The 19780-nt window shown below is 37.5% G+C and overlaps 1 protein-coding gene across 1 annotated transcript in view; it reads right to left on the bottom strand.

Moving 5' to 3' along the window:
- Positions 1-928: 928 nt before the first annotated feature.
- tyw1 (tRNA-yW synthesizing protein 1 homolog (S. cerevisiae)) overlaps positions 929-19780 on the bottom strand; it is a 31189-nt gene continuing 12337 nt past the window's right edge. Inside the window, exons 14-16 of the mRNA XM_086081457.1 lie at positions 15607-15717; positions 7120-7287; positions 929-2656 (exon numbers count right to left, since the gene is read on the bottom strand). Coding sequence (XP_085937583.1) covers positions 2435-2656; positions 7120-7287; positions 15607-15717 — 501 coding nt within the window. The 3' untranslated portion in view covers positions 929-2434. The remainder of the gene's footprint in view (positions 2657-7119; positions 7288-15606; positions 15718-19780) is intronic.

Here is a 19780-nt window from a genome sequence, read left to right as displayed (position 1 = left end):
AACAAAAAATAAACATTACATTTCTAGCCTGAGATTGTGTAACTAATGAAGTGGCCCGGATTTCGATTCAGGCATTTTGTGTTGTTTGGGGTCTTTATACTTGTTCCATTTAACAATCCTCTTAGTTTCTTTGCTATAAGCTTAGGAGTTAAAGTGCATGTTTCACAAATTACAATATATATATATTTATATACATTTTTTTAACTTTATTCTGGGTGTGGGTGTAACAAGAAATACAATGAATTAGATTTAATTCAAAATGTATAGTTTTTTTTTTACATTACAAGCTTCTTTGCTATTAATTACATTTTGGAAAAAAATAAGGTGTCTCTCTTGTTTGTCAAGAGCTTAAATATATTATCAATATAATGCAAGTAAATATATAAAGGTTATAGGGTATGTGCTTAAATTTGGAGCAAACATATTACAAATATGAAATAAATATCAAATGTTTGTAAATACCGTAACACATTGCATAGGCCTATACTGTATTCATAAAATATATGTAATATATATGTAATATAAAACTGTTTTTCTATATTGTGCTTTAAATATAGAAATATTTGACATTGCATTATTTATAATTTAGCCAACATTTAAAAAAAAAATATATATATATATATATATATTCTACAATTCCTTTCTTGGTTATTAAATTGGAATATAAACATATAAAAGAATGTATAAAGAGCGTTCTGTGGTACCACTTAGAGCAAAGACGTTCTGGTGATTATAAAAATGATGAGGTCAATCAGAGCACTTCGTCCCGAATGTCAATCACACAGCTTGCTGTCAATCAAAGACCAAAGTTAGTCAAAAGGACACACCAAGTGCAACGCAACATTTTAAAGTGGATGCGCCGGTGAATGTGCTGTATGTGCGTGTGTTACCACATTTCTTTGTGCAAAATTCAGAGAAATGCAACAACTTCTACATTCTGCTTGTATTTGAAAGAGAAATGCATGACTACAATACAACAACGACATATCCCTACTTTGATTTTCCATTAGCAGCCAAACAAACACATTTGTATAAAAAAACAGAGAGAAATGGGGAAAACTTGCTTGTGTAGCATAACAGTTTGCTACAATAAGGTCCGTTCAATGCAACTTTTAACCATCATGTGAATGACATTACAAAAGCCATATAGACATTTTTTTAAGATAACATTAACAAAATGCTAACTTGTGTTACAGACAGGAAAGAAAATCTCTGCGGCAGATGGATGACATTGAATTTAATGTCTCCATAGGTCACCAAAAAAGTAGAAAAATAACACAGATCATTCCAAATAATGTGCTCACTTTTCATACATCACCAATATTTTATGCTTGTTTCAACATTTCTAAGTTTAAAAGCGAATGTAATTTATCAGTAACCGAATCCAATGAGTTCATAGTAAAACACCCCAAATGACTGAAAAACACGTCACCTAATCATATTATGTACAGATACATATTTAAATGTTATACATTTTTACCAACACTCAATTTTAAATCAGTTCCCTCCAAAAAAGTTTAAAATTGCTTTAAGATGCCATTAATGGCGTCAAAGCACTATGTGAAGATCCTCAACTCACTTCAGCATACATTTTATTTGACAGTGCTTTGGCCTGTGCACAAAAACAGTAAATAAGCATGTTTTTCAGTAAATAAGAGACAATAGCACCCGCGAATTATGTTTCCCTACTGTAGGCAGAGGCTAAGGACTGAGCCCTGCCACGAAAAACAAAAATCTACTAAAAAGACACAAAAAAAAGATGTTTATAATTGTCTATGGGTGCCAAATGATGGTGGCAAAGAAGCTACTTTTGTCTCAATGAGGCTCCTCAACTAACTTCAACATAATTCATTGACAACAACATGCCACAGGGTGAAGACAAAAAACTACTTTTGACCAAATGAAAATCCTCAACTCAGTTCAGCATAGCTAGCTCATTTTCATCAATAAAGTGAGGCTAGATTTAAAAAAATAAAAAAACAGGGAAAAAAATCCATTTGTAAAATGCCGAATCACACAGTGCATTCAATATGGATGCTGGCAAACATTGATTTGTTTGTCAATTTATGTTTAGAAGGGACTGGGTGAGGGGGGAAAAATCGGCAAAAATTGTAGTATCGGCAAAACGTGAGGAAAAATGTGCCTTTTTGCTAAATTGTAAAGGAAAAAAATCCATTTAGCAATCAGTAGTGGGTCAGATCTGGCTCCCGGGCCTTGAGTTTGACAACTGTGCTCTATAACGAGGCTGCTAATGAAGCTACAGAGAGGATCAATTGAACTTAATCAACCAACATCAGACGCTCATCAGATTAAATTCTGTCAGTTCATTAGGAAAAACTTGAAAAGAGAGAGATAGAGAAAGAAGCGCAGTAATGAGGAAGGGAATGTCTTGAAAAATAAAAGCCAATCAAAAGCCCTCGTCCAAGTGGTGCAATCAGCATCCAGAAACATCTTTGCCTTTGTTGCGTCTTTGGAAGCGGGTTTCGGCCGGGTCGAAGCCCTGCTGACGAGCCCCGAAGAGCGCCCAGTCGGGGGTCGGCGCCGTGTAGTCCGACGAGGAGAAAACCCTTTGGCCGCCGCTCTCCTGGTGGGCCTTGGCCAGATCCTGGAAACGATCGTAGTCGATCCACGTACGCCACTCGCCGTCCACCTTGAACTGAAAACAGGAGTGTAAAGGATGAGCGGATGGCAACGTAGTAGTCTCTATCGTTACTTGGTGCTTCATGTCAAACATCACTAATGAGATGGACTCAACATGCGAGACACAAAGGACAAGCATATGGATAGTTAGATTATCTAGTTTAGCTCGCTAGCTAGCTTGTGGCTAGTGCGATGCTAACATAGCAGTCTACTTCTTTTTTTTTTTAATGCTTCTATTAACACAACTTTACATTCTTGGACATACGAACATGTCTTGCAAAGATACCTGACAAAATCTTTGTTCATCTTAACTCATTCACTGCCATTGACGGCTATAAATGTCAAAATTGCTTTCAACCATTTCTATTGGTTTAAGATTTTTCCCCAACTTTTGTTAACAAGAGTATGAAAACCTAGAATTTTTTATTGTACATTTAGAACTGATATAAATTTAATTTAACTAGTGAAGTCATGCCATTAATTACAATTAAAAAATGTAATCGCCTCTTGCCCCAAATTTTTAATAATCCTTTTTAAAAATGAATTTATGGCAGTGAATGAGTTAAAGATGGTACAATACAAGAAAAACTAATATAAATAAAATAGACATTTCTCAAGAAAAGTCTTTGGATGCAGTCTTTGGGTAAAGGGGGCGGGACCAGAAGTGAGGGGTGGGACTTAGACCTGAAGGCTCGGGGCTTAGACCGGAAGTAAATGGGCGGGATAGGGAGTGACGTCACACCTGTCAAAAAGTTTGACGAGAAGTGAATCATAAAATTCTCTATGAACAAAAAAGAAAGATCAACACAAACCCTGTGGACGAACGTACTTGGACACAACCACAATCTTTTCACCGCCGACATATATTCGAACTTCTGTGGTCATTTCTCTTCTGTCGTCCTTCAGAATAAATGTTTCAAGGTTGTGCTGTATTTTGTTAAGACTTCCTCCTCCATATCAATCACGACTCTCACAGCACAAGCCGTCATCCATCTTGTTAAAGGGCCCACGGGAGGCCGATACGTGGACCTGTATGTGTTTGGAGCTGTGTGTGCGTGCGTGCGTGTCTCGCATTCAATCCAAGCAAATCAGGTAAGCAAGTGACCGCTCGTCTCTCCCACAATGCACCAGTGAACGATCCAATAAGCCAGATTCAATAAGCGGCCACCGAGGCGCTAAAAGCTAACGGGGCGAACATGCCATATGTCCTATAATGAGATTTGCAGTCATGTTTAATACAAAAAAAAATGGCTCATTGGGAAAGACTCAAATGCTTTTGACGAGGTGAGAGGTAAAAAAAAGAAAAGAAAAAAAAAGAAAAAAGTTTAAAAGTCACACGAAACACCAGAGAGTAAAAATCAATTAACTGATTGATTGGTGGTGAAATATTCAGTGGACAGTGTGGAAGAGACTACTAATTGAGTCTGGCATGCAAACTGGAAGAAAAAGGTCATGACAGAAGAAGCAATGACAGGACAACGCAATACGAGATGGACAGGACAAAACAGACAAGACAGCCGACAGCTGTGCTCTCTCACATGGGCAACTTTTGTAATGTTCAGGTGTACCTAATGACGTGTCCGGTGCGCTCCACATGTCACATGCAGTGAACACGTAGCGAGCATGTAAAGAACATGCAGAGGACGATCCAGCTGCGGTACTGCCGTCTCATTGGGCCTCATTCATTCATTCATTGGAAGTAAACGGAAGGTTCTATGAGCTTATAGGGCAGAACTTTGACAAAAATAATGCGAGAGCACGTCAATGCATCACTTTTGCACTCAACATGTATGTGTCAACGTACCAACGTTCATACAGTGAAAACTGTCATGTACGACATATTTGCCCTCACATCATCTCAAACGGTCTTTTGAATGCAATTAATTAGGGGTGTCAAAATGAGTGTGTTATTTAGTTCCTTTAATCCCACAATTTTTTTTTAACACATGATTAATTAACACTCCTTCCTTGGAAAGCCTGTACTGGGGGATTTCTAGTTGCAACTGCAAAATGTTTGCAGTAATGAATTGAATAATAATGCATATATTTGTGGAGACTGGGGTCAAGTTGCATTTTATAATTAAAAAAATGTGCAGAATTTCACAAGTTACTTCATGTTAAAGATTAGATAGCTCTTAATATAGGAAGAAAAATGCACTGAACTGTCATCGCCTTACAAATGCAATTATGCCCTCTAGTGGCGGAAAAATGACCTCAACACAAATCAATATCACACTCGTTTTTTTTTACAGTACATCTTTTTAATTTTAACTCAATTTTATGAATTATTATAAAATTTGTGTATTAATGACTAAAAGTTGCAGCCACATTTCTATTAAACTTTTTTTCCCACTTTTATGTTAACAAGAGTATGAAAACTTTGACAATTAAATTATAGTACATTTATGTGCGATTAATTGTGAATTAACTATTGAAGTCATGCGATATATTTTTTTTAATTAATTGCCTGACACCCCTACTCTTAACGCTTGCCATATGAGTTGCCAGGGTTGTGAAGTCAACGCCCATGACATTGTGGAGCGACCACTTGGGACGGTATGCGTGTGCGCGCGTGTGTGTGTTTGTGAGAGTGAGCGAGTACCTTAGAGTCACTACAATTGAGTAAGCAAGTTTGTGAGAGTGTTTGAGTGTGTGTGAGTGATCAAATGCGATGATGTGTGTGTTTGAGCGTGAGAGTCGGAGTCAGTGAGAGTCTACTGCACACAAACATTGACTTATTTTATTAAATAATCTCTTAATTTAAATTAATTATAAATAACAAACTTTTTAAATAATCAATTATTTAATTCTTAAAATGAATAATTTAGCATATTTCACATATACGTTTATTTTTTAATATATATATATCTCCAAAAAAGAAGCGTCCATTTTGAAAGGAAGACTGAGGACGACAGGTCCGAGAAAGCATCACCGCCGCAACACAACAATCTGGGCCACAAGTGCAAAGATTTTGAGTGTGTGTGCGAGTGCGCGCGCGCGCAAGTATATTAGGAAACGCTGACAGGCGTGGGCGAGAAGGGCGCGCAAATGAAGCAAAGTCTGAAGCTGTCGCACAAATGGCCACCGCGGCGCAGGAGAGGAAAAATGAAGGGGTTGGAATATGGATCGTGTGGAAGAGTGAGTGAGAGACACACAGTTTCAGAGAATGAGTGAGTGAGTGAGTGAGTGAGTGAGTGAGTGAGTGAGTGAGTGAGTGAGTGAGTGAGTGAGTGAGTGTTCATGGGCCCATGCGGTGCCATTGGATCCCATCTGCAATTGGTGGCCAAAAGTAAAACACCACAAAATAAGACACTTAAAAAATTCTAAATATTGTGTGCGTATGCGCGTGCGCACTGCAAGACAATGACTCACCATTCAATATTCAAACATCTGCCCACGCCTCAACTGGACTGTTTCCCCAATCAAAGAAATAATGACACAATTTAAGAAAATGAGCCGCAGCAACAAGAAATCAAGCGTCACACATTAACGGCAGTGGCCCGTGAGAAATGTGTAAAGCTCAATTTAAAAACTGTGAAACTGGATTTATTGGTGGTCATGATGGACAAATTGAGAAAAAAGGTTTTGGGGCAGGGCAAGACAGGACAGGGCAGGAGACGACCAAATAAGACAGGGTAGGACAGCAGGGGACAAGACAAGACTAAATACAGTAAGACAGATAGAACAGGGCAGGGTAAGACTGGACAATTCATGGTGGGAGAGGAAACAGCAAGACAGGGTGGGAAAGGGCAGGACAACAGATTATGAGACATCAAGACAAGGCAGGAAAGAAAAAGGAAAGAAAAGTCAGGACCGAAAATGACAGAAGAAAACAATAAAATGACAATAAAGGACTGGAAAGGCCACCGTATGACAGGGCAGGGCAGGATAAAACGGTGCAAGGCAGAGCGGGACAAAACAGGACTCAGGATAAAAAAAAATTAAGAGAGAGAATATGTCATGACGGATCAAAACAGGAAAATGACAAGAAAGGACTGGAAAAGCCACCTAAGGCCAAAAAGGCAGGACAAAACAGAACATAGGACAGGCCAGGACAAAACAGGACTCAGGATAGAGAAAGTCAATCTCTTAAAACAGAACAAAACAGGAAAAATGGGAAGAACGGACTGGAAAGGTCACCAAAAGATAGGACCGGTTAGGATAAAAGAGTACCCAGCACAGGCCAGGACAAAATAGGACTCAGGGTAGAAAAAGACAACATTTAAAGACTGAACAAAACAAGAAAAATGGCAAGAAAGGACTGGAAAAGCCACTTAAGGCCAAAAAGGCAGGACAAAACAGAACATAGGACGGGCCAGGACAAAACAGGACTCAGGATAGAAAAAGACAACATTTAAAGACTGAAACAAAACAAGAAAAATGGCAAGAAAGGACTGGAAAAGCCACCATGAGACAGGACAGGGCAGGACAGGGCAGGACAAAACAGGACGCCGGACAGGGCAGTAAGGAAAGCGTTACCTTCTTGTGGGCAATGAGCAGACAGTTGGAATGTTCGTGTTCACAGGCGATTTCATAGTCGGTCAGCATGTCGACCAGCTGCTGCACAAAGGCGACCACTTCCTGGTGCCACGGGACGTTGGCCATGGTCAGACTGCTGGCTGAGCTCTCACCGCAGTACGTCACACCCTGAAAACACACACACACACAAAATAACTGATGGCAGGAACAGCTCACGTTTTGTCAATCTGGATACAATCCAAGTTCCACTGCTTTTAAAACCAGAATGATGCTAACGCGAAAGGTAACGAAACAACGTCAGGGACAGACAGCCTTGCTGTGTGAAATTAAGTCAATGAGAACTGAACTGCGTGTGAGCCGGAGGGGCCATAGGCGCGCACTGGCCGCCACTTTTCTGTCAGCCTGCCCCAATGCATTACTACTACTGTGAAGAACAATGCAGAAAGGTGAAGGTGTGAATCCTATGCATGCATTCTAGATTAAATTCCTTAAATTTGACCTCAAAGCCCAATATCCCAAACTTTTTTGTGAAAAGTGCATCATGAGGAAAATGCAAACAGCAAGTCGCACGCAACCTGCAGCTCCTTGCTGGAGTAGCGATTGGAAATCTGAGCTTAGAGGTGACAAATTTATTTTATGTTTTTTTTTTTTTTTTTTTTTTTTACAGCTGACATTCCTTCCCTTTGCAGATTGTTTGTGCATTCGGGACGCAATTGATGGCAGCGGCTACACCTGGAGTAACAACCCGGCACGCCATTAATCACTCGGTAGAGGCCCAGACGACGGCCGGCGGGGTCGGTGGCGTGTTTTTTGGCGGCAGGGTGGATGATAAGCGTGATATATGATAAGCCGCGCATCCTTTCAGGAGGTCATGCGGCTGCTGGCTTTGCTCCGATCAGTGATCTTCAAGCATGACGTGTGATGGATACTTAGTATTTATTTTAGTAAGAAGGTATTAGAATGTTGTTTTATATAAGAGAATGCTACAAGGGGATGGACGGGATGTGGAATTTCCCAAACTGGTGGAGGTGAGTGGGTCACTTGAATTCCTTTGTGATAGCTTGTGAAAAACACCCTGTTTGAGAGATAAGACAATAAAAACCAAGGAGAGCAACTTTTCTGGTCAGAAGACATTGGAATGAATGAAAGAAATGACCTTCTTCTTTTTGTTTGGACTCGAGTCTGTGTTCTTGTCTGCAAGCGGATTTTCTGCTTAAACCCTGACATGGCGAAAAAGAAACGTTTTAAAGGAGAAGTCAACCTTAAACATTTCTTGACAACAATATGTTATATGTGACTTCACTAGTCTAAACATGACATTCTGATTAATATTACATTAGTGGAATATGAGTTATGAAGCAAAATCCAGCTGTTTTTGTCCATCTCAGGGGGCGGCCATTTTGCCCCTTGCTGTCGACTAAAGATGACATCAAAGTTGCTCAGGTCACAGCCAATCACAGCTCAGCTTCAGAAAACAGGTGAGCTGTGATTGGTCGTTGCCTGAGTCCTGAGCAACTTCAACGTCATCGTCATTTGTCATCAAGTGGCAAGACGGCCGCCCTAGGAGATGGATGAAAATGGCTTGATTTTGCTTCATAACTTCATATTGATTAGAATGTCATATTTAACATATAACATATTATGGTCAAGAAATATTTGAAATATTTGAAGTTGATTTCCACTTTAACATTGAACTTATTATTAAGTATTCCTTAGCACCTGTTCTCATTTTCTCGCTGTCAAGAAATGAGAGTACTAAAAATTTGAGTCGAGTGAGGTGAAATTAGAAAGAAAGAAAAAAGAAAGAAGGAAAGAAAAAGAGAAAAAAAATTAAAAAGGGGGAAAAAGAAAAAAAGAAAGATAGAACAAGAAGAAAGAAAGTAAAAAAGAAAGAAAGAAAAAGAGAAAAAAGGAAAAAAGAACAAAAAGAAAAAGTAATAAGAAAGAAAGAAAAAAGAAACAAAAAAAGAAAGTCAAGCACAATTGCATTCCATAGCCACAAAGTAACGTTTTGTGCATGTTATTTTTCGGCCACTATGAAATGTTTTTCATCCCCATTTTATGTCTGGGAATCCTTAAGGAGCACAAATGTCCAGGGGGATGTGTTGAAAGCACTGTCTGTTTAATCAATAACGTTATTGATGCAGCAGGGAGACGATCTATCAGGCCTCCAACGAGCACAAGACACCAAAAGAAGAAAATGATTCATGGGGGGGTGGGGGCGGGGGGTATCCTGAGACAAACGGAACAAAATGTGACACTGAATTCAATTATTGCCTGCGTTCTGCACCGCAAGCACACACACACGCAAAAATGCGCACACATCCTGATAAATTAAAGAACACATTATGTACACTCATTGGACGCTTCATTAGGCACACCAGGAATGCAATAACACTGCACTCGTTTTGCTGTGAATTGCTTGATGTTATTTTTGTGATTTAAATGTTCCCTGTTAAGATCCTAGTTTGTGCTAATATTCTTGGAAATAAATTGTGACAAAATAATACTGTGGAGACTGAAAACAATCCATTTTGTACGAAGGGATATTAGGGACGCATTGAAAGATTTATAAGAAAACGCTTGCGGGTAAAAACTCAAAAGTGCCTTTTGTTTAGACGGTGATGGCGTTTTGGGGGCTTGAATACTCCAAAATTTGAATATGCTCCGCCGTTGCCATCCCATATACACGCTCCAAAATTCCGCTCACGTCGCGTTTACGTCACATACATGTGCCAGTACAGGGATGTAAACAAACATGTCTGACTATCCATCCATCCGCCCTTCAAGCTGGTTTGACTGCTTTATTTTTTATACTTTTTTTTTGTTTTGTTACTAGTAGCCATCATTTTGGTTTTTGGCGCGCAGATCATCAGACGGAGGTATACGCATGTGCACGGACGTGCCACCTGGCATGCATACGCACCAGAACATATTTTCTCTGATATACGCCGTTCAGATCATCATCCCATAAACGTGGCTTTAGAATGTAATTGTGTTACAAAAAGTGTCATCTTTTAAAAGCTAGAAATAGATGAATGGAGTAAGCCCACTCTAGTTCTCAGTGGCTCAAATGTCCGCAATCAATGAGCGAGTCACGTAGTGGCAGTATTGATATAAACATTAGTCAGCACTTGTTGCCAAGTGACAAATGAGAAAGTCTCGGTGCTAATCGATAGCGGATATCATTTCGCAGGAGCACAGCGACGTTCTCCACAGGCAACACTGGGGCGACGGACTTGTAAACACAGCATGGTTCAATCAATATAAAAAAAAGATATTAGGGAGCCTTTTGAAATTCAATCACTTTGTCTACAAGCAGCGCACATTGACTCATGACTCACAAACGCTCCAGAGTGCGCAGAGTTGCATTCAACATTTAATCCACGGTGGCGCCAAAATTAAGCTAGTAGGATTGTGCAAAAAGTCTTGGGACGCCATGAGATCGCTAATACCACAGTGAACCCCTGCATAGTTGCGGTTCAGCATTTACAAATGAGTTAACTGCCGAGCCCATTTGCCAACCAAAACAGCAGCACCAAGGTGCGCCGCGTAAGCAGTCTCTCAAATGACAGAAAGTGAGACTTGAGCAAAAAACGTCCTTTGAGGGGCAGTAATAAATGAAGAGGCTGCTAATCACAGTTGGTTTTTGCTGCTAAACGGCAGAACCACGGGGACATCAGTCAGCCGGCGAGTGATAATGAGCACTAGCACAGGCGACGCACGCCTTCTCTCCCTCGGAACCTCGTTCCCCAGTGTCACATCAGTAATAATGTGCAAAAGATGATGAAAAAAATAAAAAAATACTCAAACTGACAAAAAGAATAAAGACTAATAAAGAAAAAAGTACTAAATGTGAAAATTATTTTAGGGCTGCAACTAACGATTATTTTAACTGCCAATAACGGCTATAGACGTCAAAAATTCATTTGAACTTTTTTTTATTAGTTTCACATTTTTTTCCACTTTTGTTAACAAGAGTATGATAACCTAGAATTTTTTTTATTGTACGTTTAGAACAGATATAAAATTCTTGATTACTCTTGAGTTAATAGTGAAGTCATGTGATTAATTATAATTAAACATTTTAATCGCCTGATGCCCCTAATTTAAAAAAAAAAGAAAGAAAGAAAATATTTTTTTTTTAAATTGGGGCGTCAGACGTTTATTTAAAACAAAAATCAGACGATTAATTTTTTTAAATATGTAATTAATCGCATGACTTCAATAGTTAACTCACGATTAATCACAAATTTTATATCTGTTCAAAATATACAATATTTTTTTCTAGGTTTGCATACTCTTGTTAACAAAAGTGGAAAAAAATGTGAAACTAATAATAGTTCAAATGAATTTTTGACGTCTATAGCTGTCAATGGCAGTGAATGAGTTAATAATCTATGAATCCTGTCCGTTATTTTGTTAATTAATTGATGAACTGGATTAAAAAAATTATAATAATTACAAAATTATTGATATCAAATTGAAAACATAAATTCAATATGATTAAGATAAAGTCTTAAACCAACTTTTACAAATCCATTGGCCATCGTTACATAGAGCGAGTGTGTTCCCAATAAAGTGGCTGCTGACTGTATGATACGCAATTGATGACATCATCATAATCTGAATCGCACGCAAACACACGACGGGGCCAAATGAGAAAAAGCTCTGAGACGAGCAAACAAAACGCAGGTTGTCCCTGTCTGTTGACGAGGAGCTTAGAAGAAGATGGATGAGCTCATACGGGTATAGCTTGTTAGCTTTAATGTGGTAGCAAAGTGCAATGCAAGCAAGCAAGATTCTAAAAAACGCAATTCATTACAGCAAACACTCACATACACACACACACACACATGCTTGTCACTAAGCCAGAAAGTTTTGTTTCTAACTACAGTGATACGTCCCTGGACTCACGACTGTACTTTATATGCACTACAGTGTTCTCCTCTCCTCACATGGATACACACATACACTTTATATATTATGCAGCAGCGTCCGCATTTTTCTACAGCAATAGAAAATTTACAGTATAAACAGAAATGTGCGTTGCGGCGAATCCCCACAGTATTACAGTCCTTTCTGAAGGCTGAATTTAGAATTGCGTCTTGAGTGTAGGACCATGATATGCCACAAAATGCTGAACAGCCGGGAGAGATGCTTTAAAATAAATAAAGTAACAACAAAATACCTAAAATCAATTAGATATCAAACACAACTAAATTAAAAAGAAAAACATTAGGAAAAAAAATATTTTTTTAAATCTATTTTATGACAAAAATAAACAAATACATCTAAAATTACAAATATATTATAAATGAATATAAAAATAAAAAATAAAAATAAAAAGAGTACAAAATGATCTAAACATACAAGAAAATGACCTAAATATATATATTTTTAAATAATCAACAAATGATATATAAAAACTTAATTATTATGCAAAACGGCAAAAAAAATAGTTATAAAAAGTAATAAAATTACAATAAACCAAAAATGCATTATAAAAATATCTAAAATTAAAAAAAAGCAGAAATAAAAAAAGCAAAATATAACATTAAGAAAAAATATAAAATTACAAAAAATATCCTACTAATATGACAAAAATACATTATAAAAATATTAGAAATACAAAATATTTGTTTTGACTGGTGATTGTTTTGACCAACTAAACTAAAATAAAGTAAACATTAGCCCCAAAACGCTTGTAATATTTGGCTTTCCTGCAAATCACTGAACTAATTAGGTGTGTAAACACTGTTGTTGACAAATGCTTCGTAGTTGTGTTGCACTGCCCCTCCAGTGTTATTCCATATACTCCACAATTCCTCTTTTTCCAATGACAAAACAACCACAGCGCAAACACCTGCGAGGAGCTTTTCCTCCTGCACCTGCACAAAAACAAAAAGCCTCACGCGAAACTTTCAAGAAAAATGAAGCCGTGGCGTAGCAACTTGTTCAATTATTTACTCCAGTTTGTCACACGTGCGAGGCGGCCATTCGCTCCCGCCCTCCATCATCATTTGGGGGCCCTTCTGCTGCCCGATTACCACAGATGGACTCCGGGCTCACCCTCGGGGAAGTAATAGGCTGGGGGGAATGCGGCGGGCTCTTGATTACGAATGAGAGCAAAAGAGGACGTGTTCCCGCGAGAGGCTGCCTCATGAATGCTAACAAAGAGCCTCGCATGCTCTTTTGCTTCTGCAATGGCACAACAAAAAATAATTTAAGTGCATTGTGAGACCAAGTCAGTACCTGGAGGGAGAAAAAAATGCATTTGCCAGTTTGGTGATTTATTTAATCATCAGGACTTGGATTTTACAAACCTTTCAATCTGTTTGTGGACATTTTTGATCTTGTACAGAAACACAGTGGTCTGCATTTAAAAAAAATACTTTTTTTTATCTTGGTTTCATTCAAGTAACTAAGTTGAACTGAATTGAAGAGCTTCAGTAAGACAAAAAGTATTGTTTTGGAACGATCTTGTGGCAACTTGGTGCCAAGGAACTAAGTTGAAGTGACTTGAGAACAGTCATTTAATCAAAAGTAGTGCTCTGTTCCCATCATGTGGTAGCTTGGTGTCAAGGAACTACGTTGAAGCGTATTGAAGGGCTTCATTAAGACAAAAGTAGTGCTTTGTTGCCAGCTTGTGACATTTTGGTGCCAACAAAGTAAGCTGAATTAAATGGAGGAACCTCATTCAGACAAAAGTAGCGTTTTGGAATGACCTTGAGGCAACTTGGCGTCAAGAAGCTAAATTGAAGTAAATTGAGGAGCTTCATTTAGACAAAAGCAGTGCTTTGCCACCATCTTGTGGCATCAAGGAACTAAGCTGAACTGAATTTAAGAGCTTCATTTAGACAAAAGTAGTGCACTGGAATAATTTTATGACATTGTGGTACAAGGAACTTGAAGTTGAAGTGAAGCGATGAGCTTCATTTAGACAAAAGTAGTGCTTTGCCACCATCTTGTGGTATCTATAGGCAATTCTATACCTTTTTGTTGGGGGGGGGGAGGGCAATGACTCACAGATTTTCCCTTTTGGCTGCACAGATCGGGAACAATCCCCTGCTAACATTGAGCAACACTGTATTAAATACCACCTTTTTTTTAAATTATATTTCTAATGCTATGTTCACAGCAAACGCAGGGTAAGTGTTTCTGGCAGTGTTATTACATTATAGTCAACATCCAGGTCAGGCTCGGACGCATGCAAATATTAAATTGATCATATTTGGACATATGTGGTTTCTCCACCTGCACAAAAAATCTGATCTGAGCTTATTATCGTATTTTTATCCACATTTGAAAGCGGGCGATTTGTACATCCGATTTTTTTCTCTTTACGCATACCCAATTGCGACACTGGAGAAATCCAGCCTGAGCTGCTGACAACAGGACAAACGCTGTCTGATGAGGACACGTGTCACAGTCCCTCACTGAGTCAATTATTCATCGACTTGTTCAAAAATAAATAGACTCGCATGCAAAAGGTCCCGCACGTTGTTAAATAATAAAACCTTCTTGTCTGTTTGGCTGCGCTAAAAAGGATTCCTAATATTTGACAAGATACGATTTTCCTGGGCTTTTATACTTGGAAGACAACAAGTTGTGATTTGAGTTTTTACTCGCATTTCGTTTCAGATGCTTTTAGGTTAGTTTAGTTTATTCTAATACTTTTAACTCATTGCAAATCTTTACGTACATTTGTGCCGACATAAATGAGCCTTAGCAACAATGTTCAACTTGTTGTAAAAATGAGAACAAAAAATTACATTAGAATTAGAAAAACTTGACAAAAATATGAAGATCTTTTTTAAATATAAAAGAAAAAATATTGACAAATACAGTAGACAACATAAAATATGTGAAAAAATATATTAAAAACTAAAATATCACAAAAGCAGCATGACAAAATATTAGAATTAAAATAAAATAAAATCTAAAAATATTGAGACAAAAATAATTTGTCACAAAAATACCTGAGTACTAAAAAAATTAAGAAAATGCAAAAATATTACTGTAATATTAGCAATCGTTAAAATTAAAAGTTAAAAACAAAAATCTGTCTATTACTATTCTGATAAAAAAACATTCTAAACATGCAAAAATCTTAAAATTACATAATAAAAATTTGTGTTTATGACAAAAGTATTGCAACAAAAATCTTACAAATAAAACTACTAATAAAAGAATATTTAAAAATTTCAAAAGTACAACATAAGTATTTAGACAGATTTGGACAATCTGCAGGAAAAAAAAAAATCAAAATTCGCTTCCAGCTCTTTAATTGTAGAACTTTGAAGTGAACACAGACGACAGATTTCTTGCCAGCCAGTTTTCTTCAGCCAGCCGCTCTTGGCATTCACGCGCATTATCAAAAGAGGCTTTGCTGTCTGATGTCTCTCAAGGCGCTCGCCATGTGGATGCACTCCAATAAAAGCGCACACACAAACACACAAGAACAATGACAAAACCATATCCTACCTTAACCTCGATAAAGTCTGGCTGCCCTAAAGCGACGAGCTCTGAGTAGGCCGTCATCTCCTCCACGTTCCACGCCTTGACCAGCGTCAGCCGGTACACCGTCCTTTGCCTCTGGACCAGACAAAACACATTCACACGCATTAGGAAAATGCAGAAATATGGCAGATATTACAGAAACGTATACAAATTATTAGAAGAAAATTAGAGTAAAAAAAAAAAAACTAACAAAAAAAAAAACATTAGTACAATTAAATCTACAACAAAAATATTAAACAGTTTAACAAAACAAACACAATTTTTTTTTTTTTAAACAGACGATTATTTGAAAAAGTAGAAAATGAGACTGAAAGAATCAAAATTACACCGAAAAAAAAAACCATCTAAATATTACAAAAACAGAAGATTACAACAAAATATTGGAGAAAATAAATACATAAATCTGACTATAATGCTTATTTCCAAGCATTTTAATTAGTAGTAGAAAATAAGGAAAAATATAAAAATTGTTGTAAAAAGAACAAACAAACAGAAATAGGAGAAATATATCAAAATATTACAACAAAAATATTGGAGTTTTTTTTTTTACAAAACAAAATTAAAAGCAGAATAATATTAGCCAAATAATACTACAAAGCAAATCTAAAACTACAATACCGCAAAAAAAATTATCTAAATACAATGGGATGGGGACCAGCCCCGCCCACAAATAGCAAAAATCTGCATATACTGTAATTGACGACCATTGAAATGCACTGGGGGAGGGGTGGGGGGATATTTAAACCCCTAAACATTTTTCAAAAAATGCTGATAAAGATTCAATATGCGTTTTTTCACACTAAACAGGGATAAATGGGAAAAAAACACCTTAAGAATTATTTATTTATTTTTAAATGCAAATAAAATGCAAATCCAGTATACAGGGATACACTGTATTAGAAAAATAAATCTTAAAAAAAATAAAAAATAAATATATATATATATATTAGTAAAAATATTACATCAACATGACTCCACTCATATGCATTAGAAATGTTACACGAAGCGGAAGATTGTTTGTAGCACAAGAGTAGGCTGGGGAGGGGAACGATCAAGGTCGTCCTGAAATGTAAATTGCAATAAAACAAAACACCTTCCCCTTTGGTGCCTAGCCAGAAGTTGATTGTTGATTCCGGGAACACAACTCTCGATGTTCCGCGTGAAAGACGCTGCAGCGCTGCAGTGAGCGCAGAGAGGGGTAATGGAAATAGAATGGAAAAGGAGGGCTCGCCCGGCATTTTAATGCTACAACAAAAGCAATTGGATGAGGGAATATGTTGTACACTGTGAACTTTCCCTGGGCGGATTACAAAAACGAGGCGAAAAAAAATGGACGACTGGTGTTTGAATGGTGCAGGATGACGTAGGCCGGGGTGTCAAACTCATTTTCACCATGGTCCACATGGTATTTGTGGTTTCCCTCAAAGGGCTGTAATGACTGTGAAAATCAAATAAAATGTAGAATCACCTCATGTGATTGCGTATAAGCAATTGCCCCTTGCATTTCATCCTTGTTATATTTTGGTTCACTTTTCGTTGTCTCACTGTATCACAGATTTTTTATCGTAGATATCTAAGTTTTCTGAATTTTGTTGGATTTGGCAGTGATTACTTTTCAAAACAAAATAACAAGCACATTTGTAAACTAGCTGCACAGCCACAAATTATGCCAAGAGGAACTCACCGCCGAATGGCTAGCTAGGATGGTGACCCAAAAGTGGACAAAAATACCAATATCTGTTGTGGTTTTATTGTTTAATAATAATACAAAATCAATTTATATGGCATTAGTCAAGTTATTGTTGGGAAGATTGGTAACCAATTAAAAAAATATATTCACTATTCGCAAAAATCTGCGACTAAATGATGCCCATCCAAAAAGGTTCGTAAATGCCTACAGATGCCACAAGATGGCAGCAAAAACTTTAGTTTTCCCCTATTAGACAAGGCTATGGCCTGACAAAATGGTTCTTCCCTCACTTTAATAATTCCTCTGCCACAAGATGGCGCCAAAGCTATGTTAATATATTGGACATGGCTTTGGTCTGAGTTTATAAACATTAATATCGGTGTGTTTTTCAGCAAATAACGGAAAATGGGTTCCCTCAAAAAAATCTGCCAACAGATGAATTTGTGAGTGTAGAACTGCAAATATGTAATCCGTTCTAGCCCCCAATAACACCTCCCAAAAACTGTACCTTAAAAAAATAAAATAAAATCACTAGTGTTGTACTGAATAGAAATATACATTAAAAGTCTAATCAAATACAATGGAAGATATTTTTTCACTTTCCTTTCTGTCTTTTTCACACACACGCACGCACACACACAGTAAATATCTTAGGGGGGGGGGGGGGGGCGACTAAGTAACAGCTTGAAGCAAGTGCTCTGAACATCTATTTTGGACAACTGCTTATGCTCTGCCAAAGTATTTACAAGTACTGGCACTAAAAATGCATATCATTGTTTCATGTTTGAGGGCGATGTCCTTTTCTAATACTGTGCAACCCTTCTATAAATAAGACCAGTTTTAAAAACCTGTTGACAACCTGCAGCACACTGAAAAAAAAATGTACTAGCAGCTTGAGTGCCACACTCACTCTAGAGGGGAGATGAAAGCAGGTGGGGGAGAGAGAGAGAGAACAGGTGGTGGAGGAGAGTGAACAAGTGGAAGAGAGTAGCAAGAAGAAACGGATGGAGAGAGAGAGAGAGAGCGATAATAGAGCTGTAATTGCAATGTCGTGACATGGGTGAAACTGCAATATTTTTGCACGTTATCATACCATCAGATGATACTGGTCAATGCCTTGGTAAAACATTTATTTTTTAGTCTCTCTAGAGTAGGGCTGAACGATTTCGAAAAGTAATCTCATTGCAATTTCTCGCCCTTAATAATGTGATTGCAATTTAGTAAGCAATCATTTTTCAAGATCCTCTTCCCATTTATTTTTAATAAACACAAGCAATAAATTAATATGTACTACACTAAAAAGTATCAGATTTATTATATATACAGTAAATATTTTGGTTTTATAGGTGAGGCCTACTCTAAAATAAAGGCAAATTAACCATGAATCTATATATGGAAGAGTTTACTAATCTATTTCAATTACAGTTGTTAACTTACCGTACTAAACACTTTGTTTTGTAGTCCTTTTAAGTGCTCGCTAAAACAGCGTCACAAAATTCTACCCAAAAAAAGTGTGCCGTAAACATAAGTCAGTAAGTCATAATCATAAACCGATTAAAACAATAAATGCCAACAAACCTGTGGCTTTATCACTTCAACTTTTCATGTACTGTATCATGAAACAACGATAAGTAAACATGGACTGCGCTTATTGAGCATAGAACTGATCAAGACCCCTATTAAATTACATTAAAAAAATATACAAATCTAAAAAATAAAAGCCTACCAACTGACTGAAATGAAGCTGAGTTGTTTTGTTTTTCTTCACCAAACTGCAGCATTGCAATTTGAAAATTGTACCGTATTTTTCACACCTTCAATGAATGGCCTATTCAAAAACCTTTTCCATATATAAGGCGCACCGCATTATAAGGCGCATAGAATAGAAGGATACTGTGGTGGCTGGGGTTGCGTTAAGCATCCACTAGATGAAGCTTACTTAACCAATATTGATCCATATATAAGGCACACTGTCGGTTTTTGAGAAAATTAAACTACCTTATAGTGCGGAAAATACGGTATACTAGTCAATTTGAATTTGAATTGAATCCATTGTTCAACCTTACTTGAAATGTTTACCTGTACCGGATGGGCCAAAAACATATCCCAATGTTAAACTGGGGTAAAATGTAAACAACTCTGTCTTTAGAGTATCGACTGAGGCAGGCCAGGCAGCCGCAGGACGCCGGCTGTGCTAATGGACTTTTGTTTCTTTTCTTGAAAAGAAAAAGGCTAGCACGACCTTTTATCCGGGGGGTCCCGCGAGACACGGATACGTTGTAAATAGAAATGGACGCACGCTGGCACAGCCTCACATGGAGTGGGAACGAACACAAAAATCAGACGTTTTAAAGCCATTGATAAGAGTGGATCGAAGCCAGTAAAGTGTTTTGGCATTTACTGTCTGACGCAGTCAAACACAAACACACACTTTATAGGTAGTGGCCA

The sequence above is a fragment of the Leptonotus elevatus genome, chromosome 7, assembly GCF_054856555.1.
Source record: "Leptonotus elevatus isolate MCC_2025b chromosome 7, RoL_Lele_1.0, whole genome shotgun sequence".
In the NCBI taxonomy this organism is placed as follows: domain Eukaryota; kingdom Metazoa; phylum Chordata; class Actinopteri; order Syngnathiformes; family Syngnathidae; genus Leptonotus; species Leptonotus elevatus.
Note: the sequence above shows the minus strand (reverse complement) of the source record. Positions and strands in the feature narration are given on the sequence as shown.